At 36.9% G+C, this 17,934-nt stretch overlaps 2 protein-coding genes across 4 annotated transcripts; one reads left to right on the forward strand and one right to left on the reverse strand.

Moving 5' to 3' along the window:
* The first annotated feature begins 393 nt into the window (after positions 1-393).
* On the forward strand, positions 394-14,848 carry LOC149921080 (putative inactive 1-aminocyclopropane-1-carboxylate synthase-like protein 2). 3 transcript variants are annotated; one of them, XM_090163130.1, is made up of 13 exons: positions 394-657; positions 738-797; positions 3,395-3,489; positions 3,562-3,628; positions 4,392-4,458; positions 4,528-4,625; positions 5,291-5,350; positions 7,360-7,460; positions 7,519-7,654; positions 13,719-14,000; positions 14,152-14,308; positions 14,413-14,488; positions 14,553-14,848. In XM_090163130.1, the coding sequence occupies exons 1-12, from the start codon at positions 547-549 to the stop codon at positions 14,460-14,462; spliced, it is 1,284 nt and encodes a 427-aa protein (XP_090019256.1). In that variant the 5' UTR covers positions 394-546; the 3' UTR covers positions 14,463-14,488; positions 14,553-14,848. The 3 variants fall into 3 exon arrangements, with proteins under 3 accessions (XP_090019256.1, XP_090019255.1, XP_090019257.1); XM_090163129.1 differs by lacking the exon at positions 14,553-14,848 and having other exon boundaries at positions 14,413-14,537; XM_090163131.1 differs by lacking the exon at positions 14,553-14,848 and having other exon boundaries at positions 7,561-7,654; positions 14,413-14,537.
* On the reverse strand, positions 8,163-12,287 carry LOC149921081 (uncharacterized). Its single transcript, XM_090162720.1, has 2 exons — positions 10,782-12,287; positions 8,163-9,692 (listed from the first exon to the last, which is right to left on the reverse strand). Exons 1-2 carry the CDS (start codon positions 12,285-12,287, stop codon positions 8,163-8,165), a joined length of 3,036 nt encoding a protein of 1,011 aa, XP_090018846.1.
* Positions 14,849-17,934: the final 3,086 nt, after the last annotated feature.

Consider the following 17,934-nt stretch of genomic DNA (forward strand, 5'->3'; position numbering starts at 1 on the left):
TTGTTCCATACTTAATTCTAAGGTACTAGGCAATAACTCATTAACGTTAAGTAAATGACTGCATGTAATTTTTAGTTTATTGAATATTTCGGTAAACCACCTAGTTTAATTAATTACTGGTTGAATGAGCGTAGAAAGTACTGAAGATAGTACTCCCAACATATAGGGCCGCCAGATAGCGCTATTTCACTATTTTTTGACGTCAATGGGAAGAAATGTTGTAAAAAAACCTTTACATTATTGTCATACTTATAGCTCTTATATTACTTTCCTTCGCTTACTCCTTTGGCCAAATACTTGAGAGTATACTTGGTCCTTAGCACTTTTAGAACATTCAGTATAGAGAACAAATGGTATGAATTTTATCAAAGATTACTTTTGACATTCCTATCTTTCGCGAGATAGGTTTCAGAAACGCGTACGACAGCAGTTACAGTAGACAGAAACTGATGGTTGTTTTACCGTATTCAACCTCGATTTTCTTTTGCCCGTCGTGTAGCAAGGTCGTTTTCCTCATACACTGGAATTAATTGGAACATTCATGTAATGGCGTCAGTACTCTCTTCAAGATGCCAAAGTATCGCCGAAGATGATCTATCAATTAATTACATTTTGGAAAGTCTTAAAAATCCGTACGAAAAGGAAAATAATCCCAAGGTAATATAATATAATATTTTATTTAAAGTTATTTCTTTATCATCTTTGATATATCTTGGATATTTTCGCTTACTTTTTAGGGTTTTATTAACATGGGAACGGCTGTAAATGGATTGACTCGAGATTTAATCTCCGAAAAGGCAAGTTACTATTTTGTTTTGTCCAAAATTGTAGAAAATGTGGTAGAACTTGAAGCAGAACGCAACCGATTTGACTTTTCTCTATAGTTCAGTTCAGTTCAGTTTTCAGGCGTTGTTTTAGCAGGGAAGCTCTTTTAAGATTAATTTAATATTATCAACAATATTGTAGAAACATGTAATAATATTATTTGAAAATGATTTTAAACGTTTTAAAAGTTTCTGTAAATTTTAAAATATTTTTTACGAAATATTTTCTTTTGCTGAAAAGACAAAGGCTTATCTCGGTTTAGATTTAATAAAATGTCAAAACGAAACGCGCAATTATGTTTCATATATCCGAAGCGACAGGTTTCTCTTAACACCTTAGTATAAGTAGATAAGTCCATTATTAAAAGGGATATTCCCTTTTAATAATGGGCTTATCTACTTATTCGCTAATTTTATCAACCTTTACAATGCAGTCCATAGGATGTTCCTTTTAACTTAACATTGCGTAAATACTATTCTCCACCACTCTCCCCCTATTCGGCTTTCCGTTGCTATGCAACTCGTTTTGAACTTTTTAATATTTAGGCTTAGTTTCTCTATTCGGTGTTATAAGGTGGTTTTTTCCGCCTGTTCTGGGTTTTTTGAGCAGGTTAAAAAGTGTAGCCATATGACGTCATTTTACTTCAATTCTGTCTTGACGAAAAAAATGAGTTGGAGTAAGAAGGAAGTAGTCAAAGGTTAAAGGTTATTTATAAAAAGTTTCTCGTCATGTTTTCGTGAAACGAAATTTAAGCAGACGACCAAGCTAGATTACTCCCTCTACACCTCCTTTCGAGGAGGAGTAAAAAGTGTAACCTTAGAGCTCTGGAACAAGCGAACAAAATTCGGGACAGGGTAAATCTTACCCCGAGAACAGGCGAATAAAACGTCTTAGGGTAAAAAGTTTACACTTTTGTCCCCGGACAAGCGAAAAAAACCACCTATAGTCGCAAGCAAGATTTCCCGCACGGTACTGAAGAGTCCCAAATAGGACGAAACCGGTCTACCGTTGGAATTTCTGGCTATTTATTTTAATTTCATTTAATTTTTCACTCGAAGATCTATTTGGTCCGAGTTTCGCGTTTTTTGTTTGCTCGAAGACCTATCGGTACGAGCTATTAGTAAGTTTTTAAATTTATTTAAATTTGTTTAGGATTTAGCTTTATTATCCCTTTTAATAATGGGCTTATCTACTTATTCGCTAATTTTATCAACCTTAATATTGAAATAACTACTGATAGCTAAAGTGGATAAAATTTCATAGTAAGAGGCCTTATAGATGTTACGAAAATGGTTACACCAGATTTTTCTTTATTTATTATTAATTATCTACCTTATTCAAACTGAAATATTTAAAATTAATAAAGGATAATGGCAAGTCAAACAAGTAATTTACTCTATGGATTTATAGATTAGGAACTTTGCGGGCCTTGTGTGTTATCTGCGTTGCGTTTTGGTATCGGATACTCACTTTTAGCAGCCAGATAACCCTAAATTTTATCGGATTTTCTCTTGTTCCTTAAACAATCTAAGTCCAGTTTTCGAACAAAACGCAATTTTGAAATTCGATTACTCGTTAAATGGAATTCTCTAAACATTTTGGATGATCCCAAATCAGTACAAATTCGAATTCATCACGGTGGGGTATCGAAATTGAAATATCGTAAGATAATTTACGCAGTGGTTCGGAAAGAAAATAATATTTCTTAGTAAGTCTTTGATAAAATCATTACGCTGGCTTAAATAGTTTTTCGTTACCTGAATTTAAAAAATATTCTACTTTTATCGTAAATCTTTATTTTAAATTTTCTGGCGTAAAATTGTATTATTTAAAAACTCTATCTTATTATCAATTTTTTTACTGATTTTTTAAAACCACGAACTTGTTTATCATTTCATTTAAATCTTAATAATATTTAAATTGAAATATTCAGGTAAAATTCCTGCAATTAAAAACTTCAAAGTTGGATTTCCTCAAATGATTTTTCAATTGAATCACCATGCAATAGTGAAGAACTTCACAATCAATTACAATGTAAAGCTCACATAAAGGGCAACTCGGTTGTTTATTACGAAGAATATATTTGTTTATACTTGGAAGAATCATTGACCGAATCGACACGAGTTGGGGAAAGGAACCAGTGAGATAATGAGCTGGTTTGATTTTGTTTAAGGGCAGGCTCGGACTGGCACCTAAAATCGGCTCGGGCATTGTAGAGACGCCGGCCCCTACTAGACGCTGGCTAGACGGCCCAGATCGGCCCACCAAGAATTTGCCCAGACCGGCCCATCGGGAATTTGCCCGATCTGCCCTATGGCCAGTCCGGGCCTGTTTAAGGGGAATGAGCTTCCTTTTCGAGCTCGAGCAAATTCGGAGCAACTCTAAACATCGTCTCCGCATAGTCATTCTCCCTAAGTGTAAATAAATACATTCTTCATATTACAATACACTGTTTATTAATTAGGACACATTTTAAAGAATGGATTTTAAAAGTGTTTATTTAAATTATTTTTTCGTAGTTTACTTCCTTATTCAATTAAGAATAATAGTATTCTTGCGTTTTCGATAGTTGTTGCAAGATGATGTTTTCAAATCCGCCTTGTCGGAAAATTCGGTGGAAAAATACAATATGTACGATTATTTTCAAGAGGAGGGCATTCCCCGGTAATTATCCCTACCACTTGTTGAACGTTTTGGTTTTTAGTTCCATTTTTTCCTAATGTTCCGTGTTATCAGACTTAGAAAAGCTGCTGCCAATTACTTAGTGAAGTTCTTCGACGCTGAAGATGTTGATCCTGATTGTGTGAGCTAATTCTTTTACTTCGATAACTAACCGTGTTACCCTTTTAATACATCGATAACTATATAGTATTAAATTTTAACACATTAGCTACTTTTATAATTTTCGTATTAAAGTTTTAACAATTGCTATAACTTTCGTATTACCCTCCAAAGAACTCATCAACTACGGTATTATCATTTAAAGACAACGACTACTATCGTACTAGCCTATAACGACTTCATAATTTATAATACTATATTTTAATCACTTAATTAATTATCATTCTAAATTTTAACCACTTCATTAATTATCATACTAAATTTTAACCACTTCATTAATTATAATCTAAATTTTAACCACTTCATTAATTATAATCTAAATTTTAACCACCTCATTAATTATAATCTAAATTTTAACCATTTCATTAATAATAATCTAAATTTTAACCACTTCATTAATTATAATCTAAATTTTAACCACTTCATTAATTATAAACTAAATTTTAACCTCTTCATTAATTATAATCTAAATTTTAACCACTTCATTAATTATAATCTAAATTTTAACCACTTCATTATTTATTATTCTAAATTTTAACCACTTCATTAATTATCATTCTAAATTTTAACCACTTCATTAATTATCATACTAAATTTTGACCACTTCATTAATCATCATACTAAATTTTAACCACTTCATTAATTATCATACTAAATTTTAACCACTTCCATAATTATGGTACTTGGCGAAAATTACTTATAGTTTCAAATACTACTCTTTCCAGATACGTTTCGGTTCTGGAGCTCTCTCTTGTTTGGACGTGTTGGCCCACTTTATTGGTGATCCTGGCGGTACGCGTTAGAATTAAGCAAATACAACAAGCTGAAGAAAACTCGATTCATCCCTATTTATCCCTGTAGATGTCGTCATGTGCGTTACGCCGCAGTATCCCATGATCGAAACAATATTGAAAAACCGTTCATTACTAGAAATGTGGCCAATACCGCTTACAAGCCAAGTACAACATTTTAAAATTATCTGTTATTTTTTAATTGACTAGTGTACAAACAGAACACTGTATATGTATACGCTTGGAATGTCTAATAGCGTTTTCCATTTGACTGCTCTCGAGCACTCTAGATCGCTCTGATCAACATTTTATGTTCCATTTGCTTGCTCGGATCTGCTCCGATCAAGTTTCGCGTGTTCCATTTCCCGCTCTCGGGTGCTCTGAGATCGCCTAAAACCGATCTGCCGATTTCGACAGATCAACACATCGAGATCGAGATCGGAGCAAATTTTCGCGTGTTCCTTGTAGATTTTTGGCAAAATGGCAGACCAAGACGCGAAAATTCAAATTACAAGCAGACGAAAAACAACAAATCGCGGGAATATGTTCATGGAATGTTCCATTTGCTTTTTAACTCTAGTCGATTGGGGCCAGATCTATGACGTCAGAGACAGATTCATAGCGAATCTCGAGCAATCAAATGGAAAACGCTATAAGTAAGACTATTGTGGCCTTGATTATTATCTTATATCCAACGTAGTATTAGCTCGCCCGTTTCTCCAGATGCATTTTCAGAATTGTGCCAATGGATCCTTTCACATTCCAAGTGTATAGTTTCCTGAAGAAAGAAACTTTTAAGAGCAAAGGCTTATTTTGTGGTTTAATTTTTACAGAATAATTTTAAATTAACACTGGAACACGTAAAAAATTCCTACGAAAGCGCTGGTCGAAAGGTTTGTAAAGACGTTAATTACACGGATGTGGAATAAGTGTAAACTTAAATTTTATACCCTAGGAGTGGTACCGTGCTATCGGTCTTTTAAGCAGACGACGAAACAGTTCAGAGATGTCGAAAAACGCGCCGTCTGCTTAAGACGCCCGCTTGCCCAAGTGTGACTAAACGTAGCAACGGTTCCCAGATTTCATTGGCCAAAAATCGACAGCAGCCCAAAGTAATTTTTCTACTAAAATACCTTAGTAAATAATTTTTTACTTACCCTTAGCCTTAACCTAATCGAACCGTAACCGAAACCTAGCCTTAAACTTACCCTAAGTTAAACTAAATTAATCAAAACAGCACAAAAAACTAGGGGTGTGCAAAATATTTGGTACTACCAAATTATTTGGACCAAATACCAAATCAAATAACCGGTTTCCAAATCAAATAGTGTTTAAAACTATTTGTCAAATATTTTATTTCTTGACCAAATAATTTGATATTTGAAAATAGCTATAAAAAGTATTTGATAATATCAAATAGTTTGGTATTTGGTCAAATAGTTCCAAAATCAAATAATTTGGTGTCTTCAAATAGAATTTGTTAATTTCAAATATTAGATAAATTAATGTAAAATTTAATAAAAGTTCTGCTACTGCATGGAGGTCAAATAAAATAAAATTTATTTATTTTTTATTTGACCTCCATGCAGTAGCAGAACTTTTATTACATTTTACATTAAGATATTCGACCATGGAACAAAATTTTAGTATTTTTAATTAGATATATTAGTCAAATAATCAATTAACCGCTAGAAGTTGTCTGGGTTTTCCCGCCAAAAATTTTAAAGCTCGCGCGCTTTGGCCATTGGCTGAACAATGGAAATATGAAAGCGAAACTAAAACACAAAGCAAGAAGCATTATAAGCTGGACCAGTGTAAAAGAAACTTCGTTCTTTACTACTAGTTAGTCTATTGTTTTAGTTAAATTTATTATTATTTAAATTTATTTATGTTAAACCGGCATTAATAAATGCTTTTATTTAAATAGTTTGAGACTTAAGTTAATTAGAAAAGTTCAAGATTAGGACTTGAACAACTTACACTAATGGTAAGAAACAATTTAAAATTCCATTTCTATTAGACTTAATTGTCACTTAATACTTATAAATCTAGATAAAGGCACGGTTCACATATTTGGTTGGAGTAAATTAAACCTATAAAATTAGTTATTGGATATTACAATGGAATCACTTTATAATTAACAAACTATAAATAGGTTGTATAAAAAAAATATATAAAAAAGGGATGATATTATTTTTTATTGTCAGCGATGTAATTGTAAATATTGTAAGTGCTAGTATTGTTAACATTTGGGCCGAAAGCTACCTTTTTATGACTTGGTAATAAAGTATCTGTCTTTTTAATTTCTATTACTTAAATTTTAAAACCATGGATCGTAATATTAATATCTATAATTATAAATAGTTAAACTGAATAGTTTGATGATTAATTGATTAATGATAATTAAGATAGTTTCATTGAGTAATTGACTTATTGTTAAATATAAATGAAATGGAGGTTAAGTTATTTTACTTATTTAAATTGAAACTGGTTGTAGACAACTATTTGACACTATTTGAAAACCAAATTATTTGATATTTGATCTAGTATTTGATATTTGAATACTATTTGGTATTTGATCAAATATTTTTAACCAAATACTATTTGACCAAATTATTTGACTTTTCAAATATTTGATTTGGTATTTGATGATCTTAAAAAAATATTTGATATTTGATTTGGTCTCCAAAAAAAGGTATTTGCACACCCCTACAAAAAACTATTCCTAGATATCAAGTCATGATTTTCATAGACCCCGGAAAAGAAACAAGCTGACGTAATCCAAAAGTGAATTAAATTGGGAACCTTGGCTACGTTTAGGCGCTTCTACTGAATCTAGTACATCCCAGTGGCGGAAATCTTAGTATACAATTATCATTGTAATGGCGACCACCATTTTTAGGGAAAGAAAATTTGTGGCCTGGTTTTACTAAATCCAGGAAATCCAATAGGACAAATTTACGAGGAACCGTTACTTCGGGACATTATGGACTTTTGCGCGAAGTAATTATAATTTTAAGCCGTAAATATTTGGTTTATCACTGTTGGTTTATTTTTCCAGGGTGAAAATACACATTGTCATTGATGAAATTTACGCCAATAGCATTTTCCGAAACAAAGACAAGTTTAAAAGCGTTTTAAGTCTCAAAGACATTCCAGATTCAGACCGAACACACATGCTCTATGGAATCAGCAAAGTTAGTAAAAATGAATTAACATCTTGTTTATATAGTTCATTTTCCCTTGTCATCTGAATATGAACTAAAGAAGTAGATGCATCGAATGACAAAACCGAAACCGACCCTTCAAAGAGTAGGTTATTCACCGTAATTTTACGATCGAGAAGTTGCCGAACGTAACAAACGCGTATACCTGAAACGCGGTGACGTCTGACAAATGTGAATATGTGTAATGATATTTGGTTTAATCAACAACGAGAGGTTAACAACAACGTGAGTTTATTACGGACGCCATCTTACAACTGCCTAACTGTTTTATTCCGATGCGCGCGCCACCTAGAGGCGGTAGGCCAAACTATGAAAATATCTAGAACTGATATCACTACATCTTTCCTCTCAGATGGTTTCTTTACCAAGCATTTAAAATGTAATAACATAATTTAATTTGATTATACTGAAGTTTAACTTTAACTTCTAAACATGAAATAAAACTTAATTGAACGTGACGTCGAATATAATGTTCAGCTTATAAATCAAGTTTATGTGGCTTGCGTTTCACTCTTTCCGACTTTCTTTGTGGAACGGAAGTTGACCGGTTTGGCACTTGTGCTTGACGATCTCGGGGTGTGGAGATCTGAGGTGTGGAGATCTGCGGTGTGGAGATCTGCGGTGTGGAGATCTGCGGTGTGGAGATCTGCGGTGTGGAGATCTGCGGTGTGGAGATCTGCGGTGTGGAGATCTGCGGTGTGGAGATCTGCGGTGTTGGAATGGTTTCAGATGTCTGACTTTGGACGCCACGTCGTTGTGTAGCTTCACTCTGGACGGAACCCGAAATAACTCTTTTAGCAGTGTGCAAAGTCTCAGACGTTTTCAACAGTTGATGTCTATTTCGACGCAATATTGCTCCGTCTGTAGTTTCAACCACATACGAACGTATGGCGACTTTCTTCAACACCTTCGCTTTCCTTGTCCACTCTCCTTGACTGTGAATTCGAACCACTTCACCCGGTTTGAGCTCCGACAGTTCTTTTCCCTTTGTTGTTTGCTTTTGCTTCTTCGGATAAGTAACATTGCTTGCTTTGACGACGTAAGGTAGTCTTGTTCTACAATTTCGTCCCATGAGTAATTCCGAAGGTGATTTCCCACAATGCAAAGGAGTGTTCCGATAACTAAGAAGTCCAAGTTCAAAATCCTCATTGGCGTCTATAGCCTTCTTCAAAAGTCGTTTCGCTATTTGAACTCCTTTCTCTGCTAAACCGTTTGACCTCGCGTATCGCGGACTAGAAAGTGTACTCTTGAATCCATAGTCGATTGCAAACTTACGGAATTCAGATGAATCGAAGGGTACATTGTCGGACAGTAATTCCATTGGAATTCCATGGCGGGCGAATACTCGTTTGAGACTTTTTATTACTACATTTGCCGTAATTGTTTTAAGAGCTTCTACTTCAAGGTAGCTGGAAAAAGCGTCTATGACTACAATGTAGTTTTTTCCATTAAGCTGAAACAAATCTGTCGCGACTCTGTCCCAAGGACGATTCGGCGTATCACGCATAATGAGTGGTTCGTATTTTTGCGAGTACTGAAATTTATTGCATGTGCTACAACTCTTGCTTCGGCAATCGATGTCCGAATTTATGTTGGGCCAATAAACTGCCTGTCGAGCTCTTCTCCTACACTTTTCGATACCCATATGTCCATCGTGTATGACATCGAGAATCCGGCTTCTAAGGCTGACTGGTACAACGATCCTAGAGCCTTTGAGAATCAATCCGTCAAATTCAGTTAATTCCGATCGAACTGCTGCGTATGCGGAAATAGTAGCGTCTGAAGTGTCCCATCCATTTCTCAAATGATTTTTAATTTTATTTAACACGGTATCTTTCTCAGTTTCCTCTCGAAGACGTCGTAACATTTCACCACTTATTGGCAACGCTTGAACCACCGTGTTAATATGAATTTGAACTTCGTCGTTTACGTCACCTTCACCTGGCTTAACTGGTAAACTTGCTCTTGATAACGCATCCGCTATTACTAAGTCTTTACCAGGAGTGAACTGCAACTTAAACCGGTATTTCATGAGCTTAAGAAATAAACGTTGCAGTCTTGGAGGAACTTCGGCTAGTACCCGTTTCGTCATTGCGAGAAGTGGCTTATGGTCGGTTTCCAGTATAATGTCCTTGCCATAAATATAGTTGTGGAAACGTTGGCACCCAAATACCAATCCTAAGCTCTCCTTTTCTATTTGAGCATACCTCTTTTCACACTCTGTCAACGACCTGGACGCGTATGCTATTGGCTTCCACTCACCAGAGTATTCTTGTAAAAGAACAGACCCGAGACCGTGTCCCGACGAATCCGTGGAAACTTTCGTGTTTCTCAATGGGTCGTAGAACTGTAACACTGGTTCGCTGATCAATACATTTTTTATATACTCCCACTCTTTGTCGTGTTCAGGTTGCCACTGAGGATCAACGTCTTTCTTCAAGTAATTTCTGAGATTAACTGTGTTTGCCGATAGGCGTGGTATATACTTTCCTACAAAGTTCACAGTTCCAAGAGCTCGTTGCACGTCAGCCCTATTCTGTGGCTTCGGCATTTTCACTATAGCTTCCACTTTTAGCGGATCAGGTCGAATCCCTTCACTACTGATAACTTCTCCCATGTACGTTATTGACTTTTGACGAAATTCACATTTATCGGGATTTAGAGTAGCGTTTGCGTCGTCTAATCGTCTTAAAGCTTCGTGCAATCTTGTATCGTGTTCTGCAATGGTCTTTCCCCATACTAAAACATCGTCGTGCAGCGGCCTTGCGCCTTCCGCAGTATCAAATATTTGACTGTAAGCTTTGAAGAAAATCTCTGGCGCAATTGAGATTCCAAACGGTAACACCAGAAAACAATACCTTCCAAACGGAGTATTGAATGTAGTTAAAGGTTGACTCTCCGCATCCAAGGGAATTTGGTAGAATCCGGAGGCGGCATCCAGCTTAGAAAAGTATTTCGCTCCAGCTAGTTCAGACTGGATATCTTCCTTAGTCGGTATTTGATGATGTTCTCGGCATATGTTTTGATTTAAAATTTGAGGATCAAGACATAAACGTAATCTTTTATTTTTCTTTTCGAGTATTACCAAAGGGCTAACCCAGTCGGTCGGTTCGTCAATTCGTCGAATAATTCCACTTTCTTCAAGGCGATCTAATTCTTCTCGCAGTTTGCCCCGTAAGGCGTACGGTACTCTCCTAGCGGGTACAATAACTGGAACGGCGTCTGCCTTTAACGTGATATGACACGTAGTTTGCAAACATCCGATTCCCTTAAATACGGAGGGATATTTCTCGGTAACTTCCTTCCGTAAGGTGTCACTGTCTCTCGAGACTTCGTTCACGTGTGTTAGACACTTATTGGTATCATCAAAAGTAGTTTCTATCTCCAAAGCTTTTCTAGCGACTATACCCAAAGCTTCGCAAGTTTGTAATGAAAGAATTGGTGTTTCGCCTTTATCGACAATTACAATTGACGTAGCCACATTTTTGGAATCTACCATGATATGTAACAGAAACTCTCCGTAGGAATTTATCATGAACCCTCCGTAAGCCCTCAGCTTTAATTTTCGTCCAATTACTCTTGGCTTAGGCCTAAAGGAATCGTAAATATCCTTGGGTAAACAATTCACTTGAGCTCCAGTATCGACCTTGAACTGAATTATCTGTTTATTAAATTTGATCGGAACATACCAATCCTCGCAACTTATTTCTTTGCGACATTGAACTGTATCTATTATGAAGTCGGATTCGCTGTCTGTCGATCTGGTTTTAACTTCGCTTACAGCCTTTTTACTTCGGCATACTTTGGCAAAATGGTTCATACCGTCGCATTTATGGCATTTTTTACCATAAGCAGGGCATTCGTTTCGCTTGTGCGTATTCGAACATCTATTGCAACTTGTGATTACGCCGTCTTTACTATGCTGCGTCGTAGGCCCTTTATTATTTACCGTCTGTGAAGACGTAAACGGTTTCTTTCTATTTCGCTTCTTACGCGACTGCTTGTTTCGGACGAAATCAACATGTGCTTCGGATGAGTCACCCGCAACTGACTTGGCTACGCGCTGCTCTGACCAAGTCTTAACTTGAAGCGCCAAATTTTCAGCAGCCCGGCAAAGGTTCAATGTTCTATCAAGAGTTAAATTGTCTTCTGCCAATAATTTAGCACGCATATGAGATGGCACTCCTGCTATTATTTGATCTCTAATCATCGATTCCTCTATAACTCCAAAATTACATGACTTCACTTTTTTCCTCAAGGTCACCAAAAATTCATCAACAGACTCGTTTTCTGACTTTGTTAAATTTCGGAAAACCCAACGCTCATAGCTTTCATTCTTTTTAGGCGTACAATGGGCCTCGAACTTGAGAACGACATTCGCATACGTTTTAGGGGTTTGAGCATCGAAAACAAAAGTGTTATAAACATCTATCGCAGACTGACCTGCTACAGTTAGCAATAAGGCTATTTTCTTACTGTCAGATCTTGCGGTGCTTGGAGACGTAGCTTCTTCAAAAATTTCGAACCGCTGTATAAAAACCTGCCATGCTTGATTGGCGTTGCCGGTGAATTGTAGTTCGTCCGGTTGTCGTAGACCCTCCATTCTCTTTCAAATTTTAGTTAGATTAGAATACGTTGAAGGCGAAGAGTTAATCGTAAATTCTGGCACCATGTAATGATATTTGGTTTAATCAACAACGAGAGGTTAACAACAACGTGAGTTTATTACGGACGCCATCTTACAACTGCCTAACTGTTTTATTCCGATGCGCGCGCCACCTAGAGGCGGTAGGCCAAACTATGAAAATATCTAGAACTGATATCACTACAATATGACCATGAAAAAAATAAAAAAAGCTAACCGAACTCAGTTACTCGTCTAACATTGTTATCGAACACGCAGTCGTATATTAGCTCGAACAAAGACCAAATTTCGCAGTGGCAATGGATAAAAGACCGAGACGAATATAACCTTCAGAGGCCATAAACACTTAAAAATTTGTGCCTTCATGTATATCTGAACTCAGTGGCGTAGCCAGGGGGGGGGCACAGGGGGCACATGCCCCCCCGAAACGTATGGTCGTACGTACAAATATTTTTATTTTTTTACTTTTTTTTCAATGGTGTGCCCCCCTCCGAAACAAAATCCTGGCTACGCTACTGTCTGAACTTGAGAGATATTTTCCGCGAAATCTTTTTGGGTCCCTTATATTTCGGGTATCCTTACGCTCCACAGGCCCCCAAGGCAACTCTATTTGTAGTTTTGCATCATATGGTCCGTAGCAAATCTGGCAATGGGACATTTCAATGGTGCCTCCTTCCCTTGATGTTCTAAGCAAGTGCTTATTTTGCTTAAGAGTGAATACAGCCCTGGAAAAGGCTAGCCTTCGATTCGTTAAATTTAGACATTTCTGTCTAACTAGCTTTGAGCACCCAATTTTTTTAAAATACTAAACTATCGAGCTATCATTCAATCATTGTTGTAGTCGGGCCAGGGCGCCACCCCGGTGCTTTTTTCAAAGGCGGGGCCCCGCCTTGGTTTATTTCCTATTTCATTTTTACAGGGCGAACCCTGCCTCTTTTTTTCCATCTTGCTAGGGCGCGCCTTGCTTCTATTTTGTAAATCATTGGCACTGCAACCTGCGTACTAAATTTTTGTTTATTAACAATAATGATTTTTAGTAATTTTATCCATTGATCTTCACGTTTCCTACTTTACTGCCAGCCTGCATAAAAACCCTGTAACTGTTTTAGATACTAAATGTCTTAACAGTGGCGGCCTAAGGGGGGGGGGCGGTCTGCCCCGGGTACCAGGCAGCAGGGGGTGCCATCGGAGAAGCTCGAGGGGGGGGGGGGTGCAAATCAGAACAATTAAATTTGAAGAAGACGGACCCGTGAAAACTTCTGCACGGTCATGGGGGGTGTCACAAAACACTGCCGCCGCCCCGGGGACCCAGCCTTCTTAAGCCGCCACTGTGTCTTAAGCTAAAATAAGAGCTACAATATTAGTTTTAAATACGCAATTTTTCTTCAGGATTTCAGCTTAACTAAGTTTCGAGTGGGCTTCGTTCACACCAACAACAAGGGTATTAGAAATGGATGGACCGCCATAGCTCCGTGCCAAGCCATCGCCTATCCCATCGCCATCTCCACTTGCAAGCTGCTGGAGGATCTGACTTGGTGTGACAGCTTCTTTCAGGAGTCAGCGTCGAGGCTACTTAAAGGCTACGAGTTGGTCTCCTCGCAACTGACCGCCATGGATCTCAATTACATTCATTCGGATGCAGCCTTCTTCATTTGGGTCGACTTCACCAAAGTAAGCTGGATTGAAATTTGAATTAATGCTATCGTCCATTATTGTCAATGTTTGAACTAGATTTGATAATCAGGCATACTAAAAAGTTTTAGTGTTCAAGAAGTCTTCTTAGTTCTTGAATTTCTGGTAACAGTTTTGATGATTATTTCAGTATTGCAAATCTGCAACTGGTGAATCAGAAAGGGAGCTGTTTCAAGCGATCGTCGACGAGTGCCAATTGTACATAGCGCCATCCAGCGGATTTAAAAGCGAAGAAAAAGGCTGGTTTCGCGTCCTTTTCACCAGACCGCTGCTCGAACTTCAAGAGGGTCAGTTCATTAAGCTTTAAATGAAAAACTAACCATTTAATCAGTTAATTATTAGTACATTAATATTGGTGTCAATTAACAACATTTGTCCAAATCCATGACAGGTTTGAAGCGAATAGGAGAATTTCTCAAGAAACGAAAAGTTTACTCATAATTTTAAATGTATTCGCAATACCAGAAGTATATAATAAATCTATTACGAGAAAGGTAACCATCTTCTTATGCTGCTAATTTTTGTCTGTAGGCCTTTGCTGATGTTTCAAAAGACCATTTGGTACAAAATATAGTTCGAAGTGAAATAATCATATGTTACATTGCTAAGTTGGTAATAAATGATTTTTATGTATGAAATTATTCCTATGCTATGCAGTGTAATTTTTACACATCATGCCATAAAGTTGAGCCATAATACGGTGTACTTAGGGAAGTTTGGATCGGGAAATTGGCGACCATTGAAAAGTGCCGGGAGCCTGCTTAGGTTAAAATTAGTAAATGGATGCTTCTGGTTTGAGATATATATTATAATCGTTTGTTGATACATACAACGCAAGCTCTTGTATTTTCGCAAAATTTCATAATAAATGAACATGAACCTAATTTACTTAATTAAATTATTTAAATAGCTTATGATGTCAGAAAATCGTTGTTGAGATATTTTTAATCCTATGTTTCTATAGGCGCTTGAAATGCGTATGGGTGGCGCTATGGAAAACCTACAAAGACGAAGTTTGGACAACCACCCAAGATACAATTTTTCGAGTTTTCAAGGGCCTTCATTTAGGACCACAGGTGCAGTTTGATTTTGGAACCCTTCATTTTATTGTATATTGCATTTGATATAAGTATTTAATTTTTCACCAAAAATCCGATTTCAAAATACTGGCTCCCTCCGATGTTTTGAAATCCACTTTTTTGCTAAAACAATTAAATAAAAGGATAGGATTAAACTATATAAAATGTAATATATAATTTTATCCTCTTATATCCAACAATAGAAGGTATATAACTGACAGAGGGAATTTCTAAGGGTGTGTTTATTGTAACCTCTAAGTTTTGGAGCCTCGTATCAAAATAACCTTTGTAAAAATGAACCAAAACGTTCAATTTACCCCAAAATATGTTTTTTTTTGTTTGAGAGAATAAGTGCAAGTGACTGCAAATCATTTCAACCATATATTGTAGATTTCCAGGATATTACGTTTATAAAACTTGTGAAGTGCCCCACTTAGATCATTCAAGATTTTTTAATTTTTATCATCTTTTCTCACTGCTACTAAATATGACAAGCTACTACTTTGTCTTACTATTGCTAGATTGTTGTTGTACCAGCTGTATTTATTCAGAATCGTTACGAGTCCATTGTGTAATGGTCTTTAGAGAAACCATATCTCGATGACTGATTGAAGAGTATTTGATAATTGATGTTTCCATAACGTCCCCATCAAAGTCAAATATAGAGTTTGTGCTTCTGCTAATGAACTTAATGCCATAGCAGTTGTCAAGGTTCTGTCAGCAACGTTCGCTTAGAGGGGGGGGGGGGGGGCATTCAGTCGGGAGGATTCTATTAAATTAATTATTGAGTACGAAAAGTGGCAAATGTCTGAGTACGCGAGTTTGTGGATGGATATTAAAATACAACTTGGAAAGGGTAGTTAAACCTTAAGAGATATCTTAATGCGTCAGTGGTTTCGAAAAAGGGAAAAAGATCGAGAAAAGTCCTACCATAAGTTAGTTTGTCACTTTGGGGAATATTTTACTAGTAACCGTATATAGCCTCAAAATTTGTTTCTGCCCAAATACACGCGAAGTTAAATGTAACAAACGAACAGTGGCGTAGCTAGCATGGGTGACACTCGGAGCGGATATCATGGTGGGCTACTTACTAGTCTCTATAGTTTGTGTTTTCACGGTCGGGTGTCACCCCCAAATCACGCCCCCCCTAGCGACGCCACTGCAAACGAATAACATGAGAAGCAGAGCCGGCCCTACCATAGGGCGAACGGAGCGGCCGCTCCAGCCGCCAAGTGTCAGGGGATGCCTCAGTGCTAAAGAAAAATGAAGGAAAAAAATTCTATTAGGGGCAAGCGATGGGGGGCGCCATGATCGGATCTCACTCCATTTTAAAACTTGCCTCAGGCCGGCACTGATTGATTAGCATAGAAAGGTGGAATTCTTCTCTCCTAAGAAATATGTCATACACTTCTGACCTATTTTAAATTTTGAAACCCAATGTTATATAGCTTAATTATGGTAATTTAGAATGCTACTTATTACAGACCAAAATATAGGTAATCAACGTTCAATGCAATAAATGTACCATGGACTGAGCTGACTCCAGCTTCCAGCCAGTTTCATTTTCTTCAACACTAGATTGAAATAAATAATTGACCGGAATCGAATCGATTTTAGGTAAATTATTCAAATAGAAACAATGAACAGACTAAAATGAAAGTTTTAACCTTTTAAAATAAACAATGGAGAGCTTAGGAATAACGCCTTAATTTTATCATATTTACTGACATAAAACGAAAACACCTCAAAAAGTGATATGAAATAAAACACTAAGAACAATTCCCTTCGGAACCTTAACAGAAATAAAGAATTTTATTTGCATAACAATCGGTCTACTTCGCAGTTCATATTACTCTTTAGTCCAAGGAAAATACTGGAAATTAATAAATAGTTCATTGTACCAACAAGGCCAGGAAAAATTATTTGGCTGTTCAAAATACCTCCATTTCCGAGCCAATATAAACTGCCTCTACGAACGAGGAAATTAAATCACGGTAGCTAAGAACTTTAGCTTCAAGTTTATAAATTATTAGTTTAATATCGCCAAGTTCAAGGAAATTGTATGGAAAACATTACCAGTTCGTACTTTCGACTTTTCAAAGTGTTCGGTTTCTTTCAATATTTGATTGGAATACCGTACGCTCATAATAATAAAATCTGTACTCTCTGGTTCATTCGGATCTCAACGGTAGTTTAATTTGGGGCAGCCATTTACGGTTACTTTTCGCTAGTTGCTCAAATCATGGAAGAATTCCTAACCAGAATCTCCGATATCTCGTTAGAAGTTCGCAAATTTTCAACTTTGTACATCTTCAGCACCTGCGTGTACTTTTTCTTCAACGGGATCTACCAGGTCGTAGTCCCCGGATGGATTTGGTGGACCCGAAAAAACTTCCAATCGGATGTGAACGACATCATTACGCTACATAGACGTTTGGAGAAATTACGTACAAAAAATACCGTGGCGACTAAAATGAGACTCGGATTGCTACTGCTCGTAGTCATATTGGCTTGGTCCGTCTACAACGCCGTCTGCTCTTTGCTCATGATGCCTTTTGAAGTAGCTTTCAAAGGAAGTAACCCTATTTTCGTGATATTTCAATTATCTTCCTGCATTTTCATGGAAGCGTATTCGAACTTGATCAGATGCGCGCCATTCCTGTTGTATTTGTATTTCGTAATTTGCTACCAACATTTGGTAGAGGTCATGAGGGCCAATATCGCGCGGACTCTTCGACAACCGCGATGTCACCAGATATCGCATTCGATATCGCAAGTTGCGTTGTACGAGGAGTCGGACTATCAATTACCCAAAAATTTGCTTTATTGGAGAA

The sequence above is a fragment of the Leiobunum rupestre genome, chromosome 11 (assembly GCF_980474605.1).
Source record: "Leiobunum rupestre chromosome 11, qqLeiRupe1.1.hap1, whole genome shotgun sequence".
Lineage (NCBI taxonomy): Eukaryota > Metazoa > Arthropoda > Arachnida > Opiliones > Sclerosomatidae > Leiobunum > Leiobunum rupestre.

Bases quoted from the DNA above. Each gene is read 5' to 3' on its own strand.
- LOC149921080 (XM_090163130.1), top strand. From the start codon at position 547: ATGGCGTCAGTACTCTCTTCAAGATGCCAAAGTATCGCCGAAGATGAT. The intron at 3,490-3,561 runs GTAATTATCCCT...CCGTGTTATCAG, and splicing joins CAAGAGGAGGGCATTCCCCG to ACTTAGAAAAGCTGCTGCCA. The intron at 3,629-4,391 runs GTGAGCTAATTC...TACTCTTTCCAG, and splicing joins AAGATGTTGATCCTGATTGT to ATACGTTTCGGTTCTGGAGC.
- LOC149921081 (XM_090162720.1), bottom strand. From the start codon at position 12,287: ATGGAGGGTCTACGACAACCGGACGAACTACAATTCACCGGCAACGCC. The intron at 9,693-10,781 runs GTTAGCCCTTTG...TTTAAGTTGCAG, and splicing joins TTGACGAACCGACCGACTGG to TTCACTCCTGGTAAAGACTT.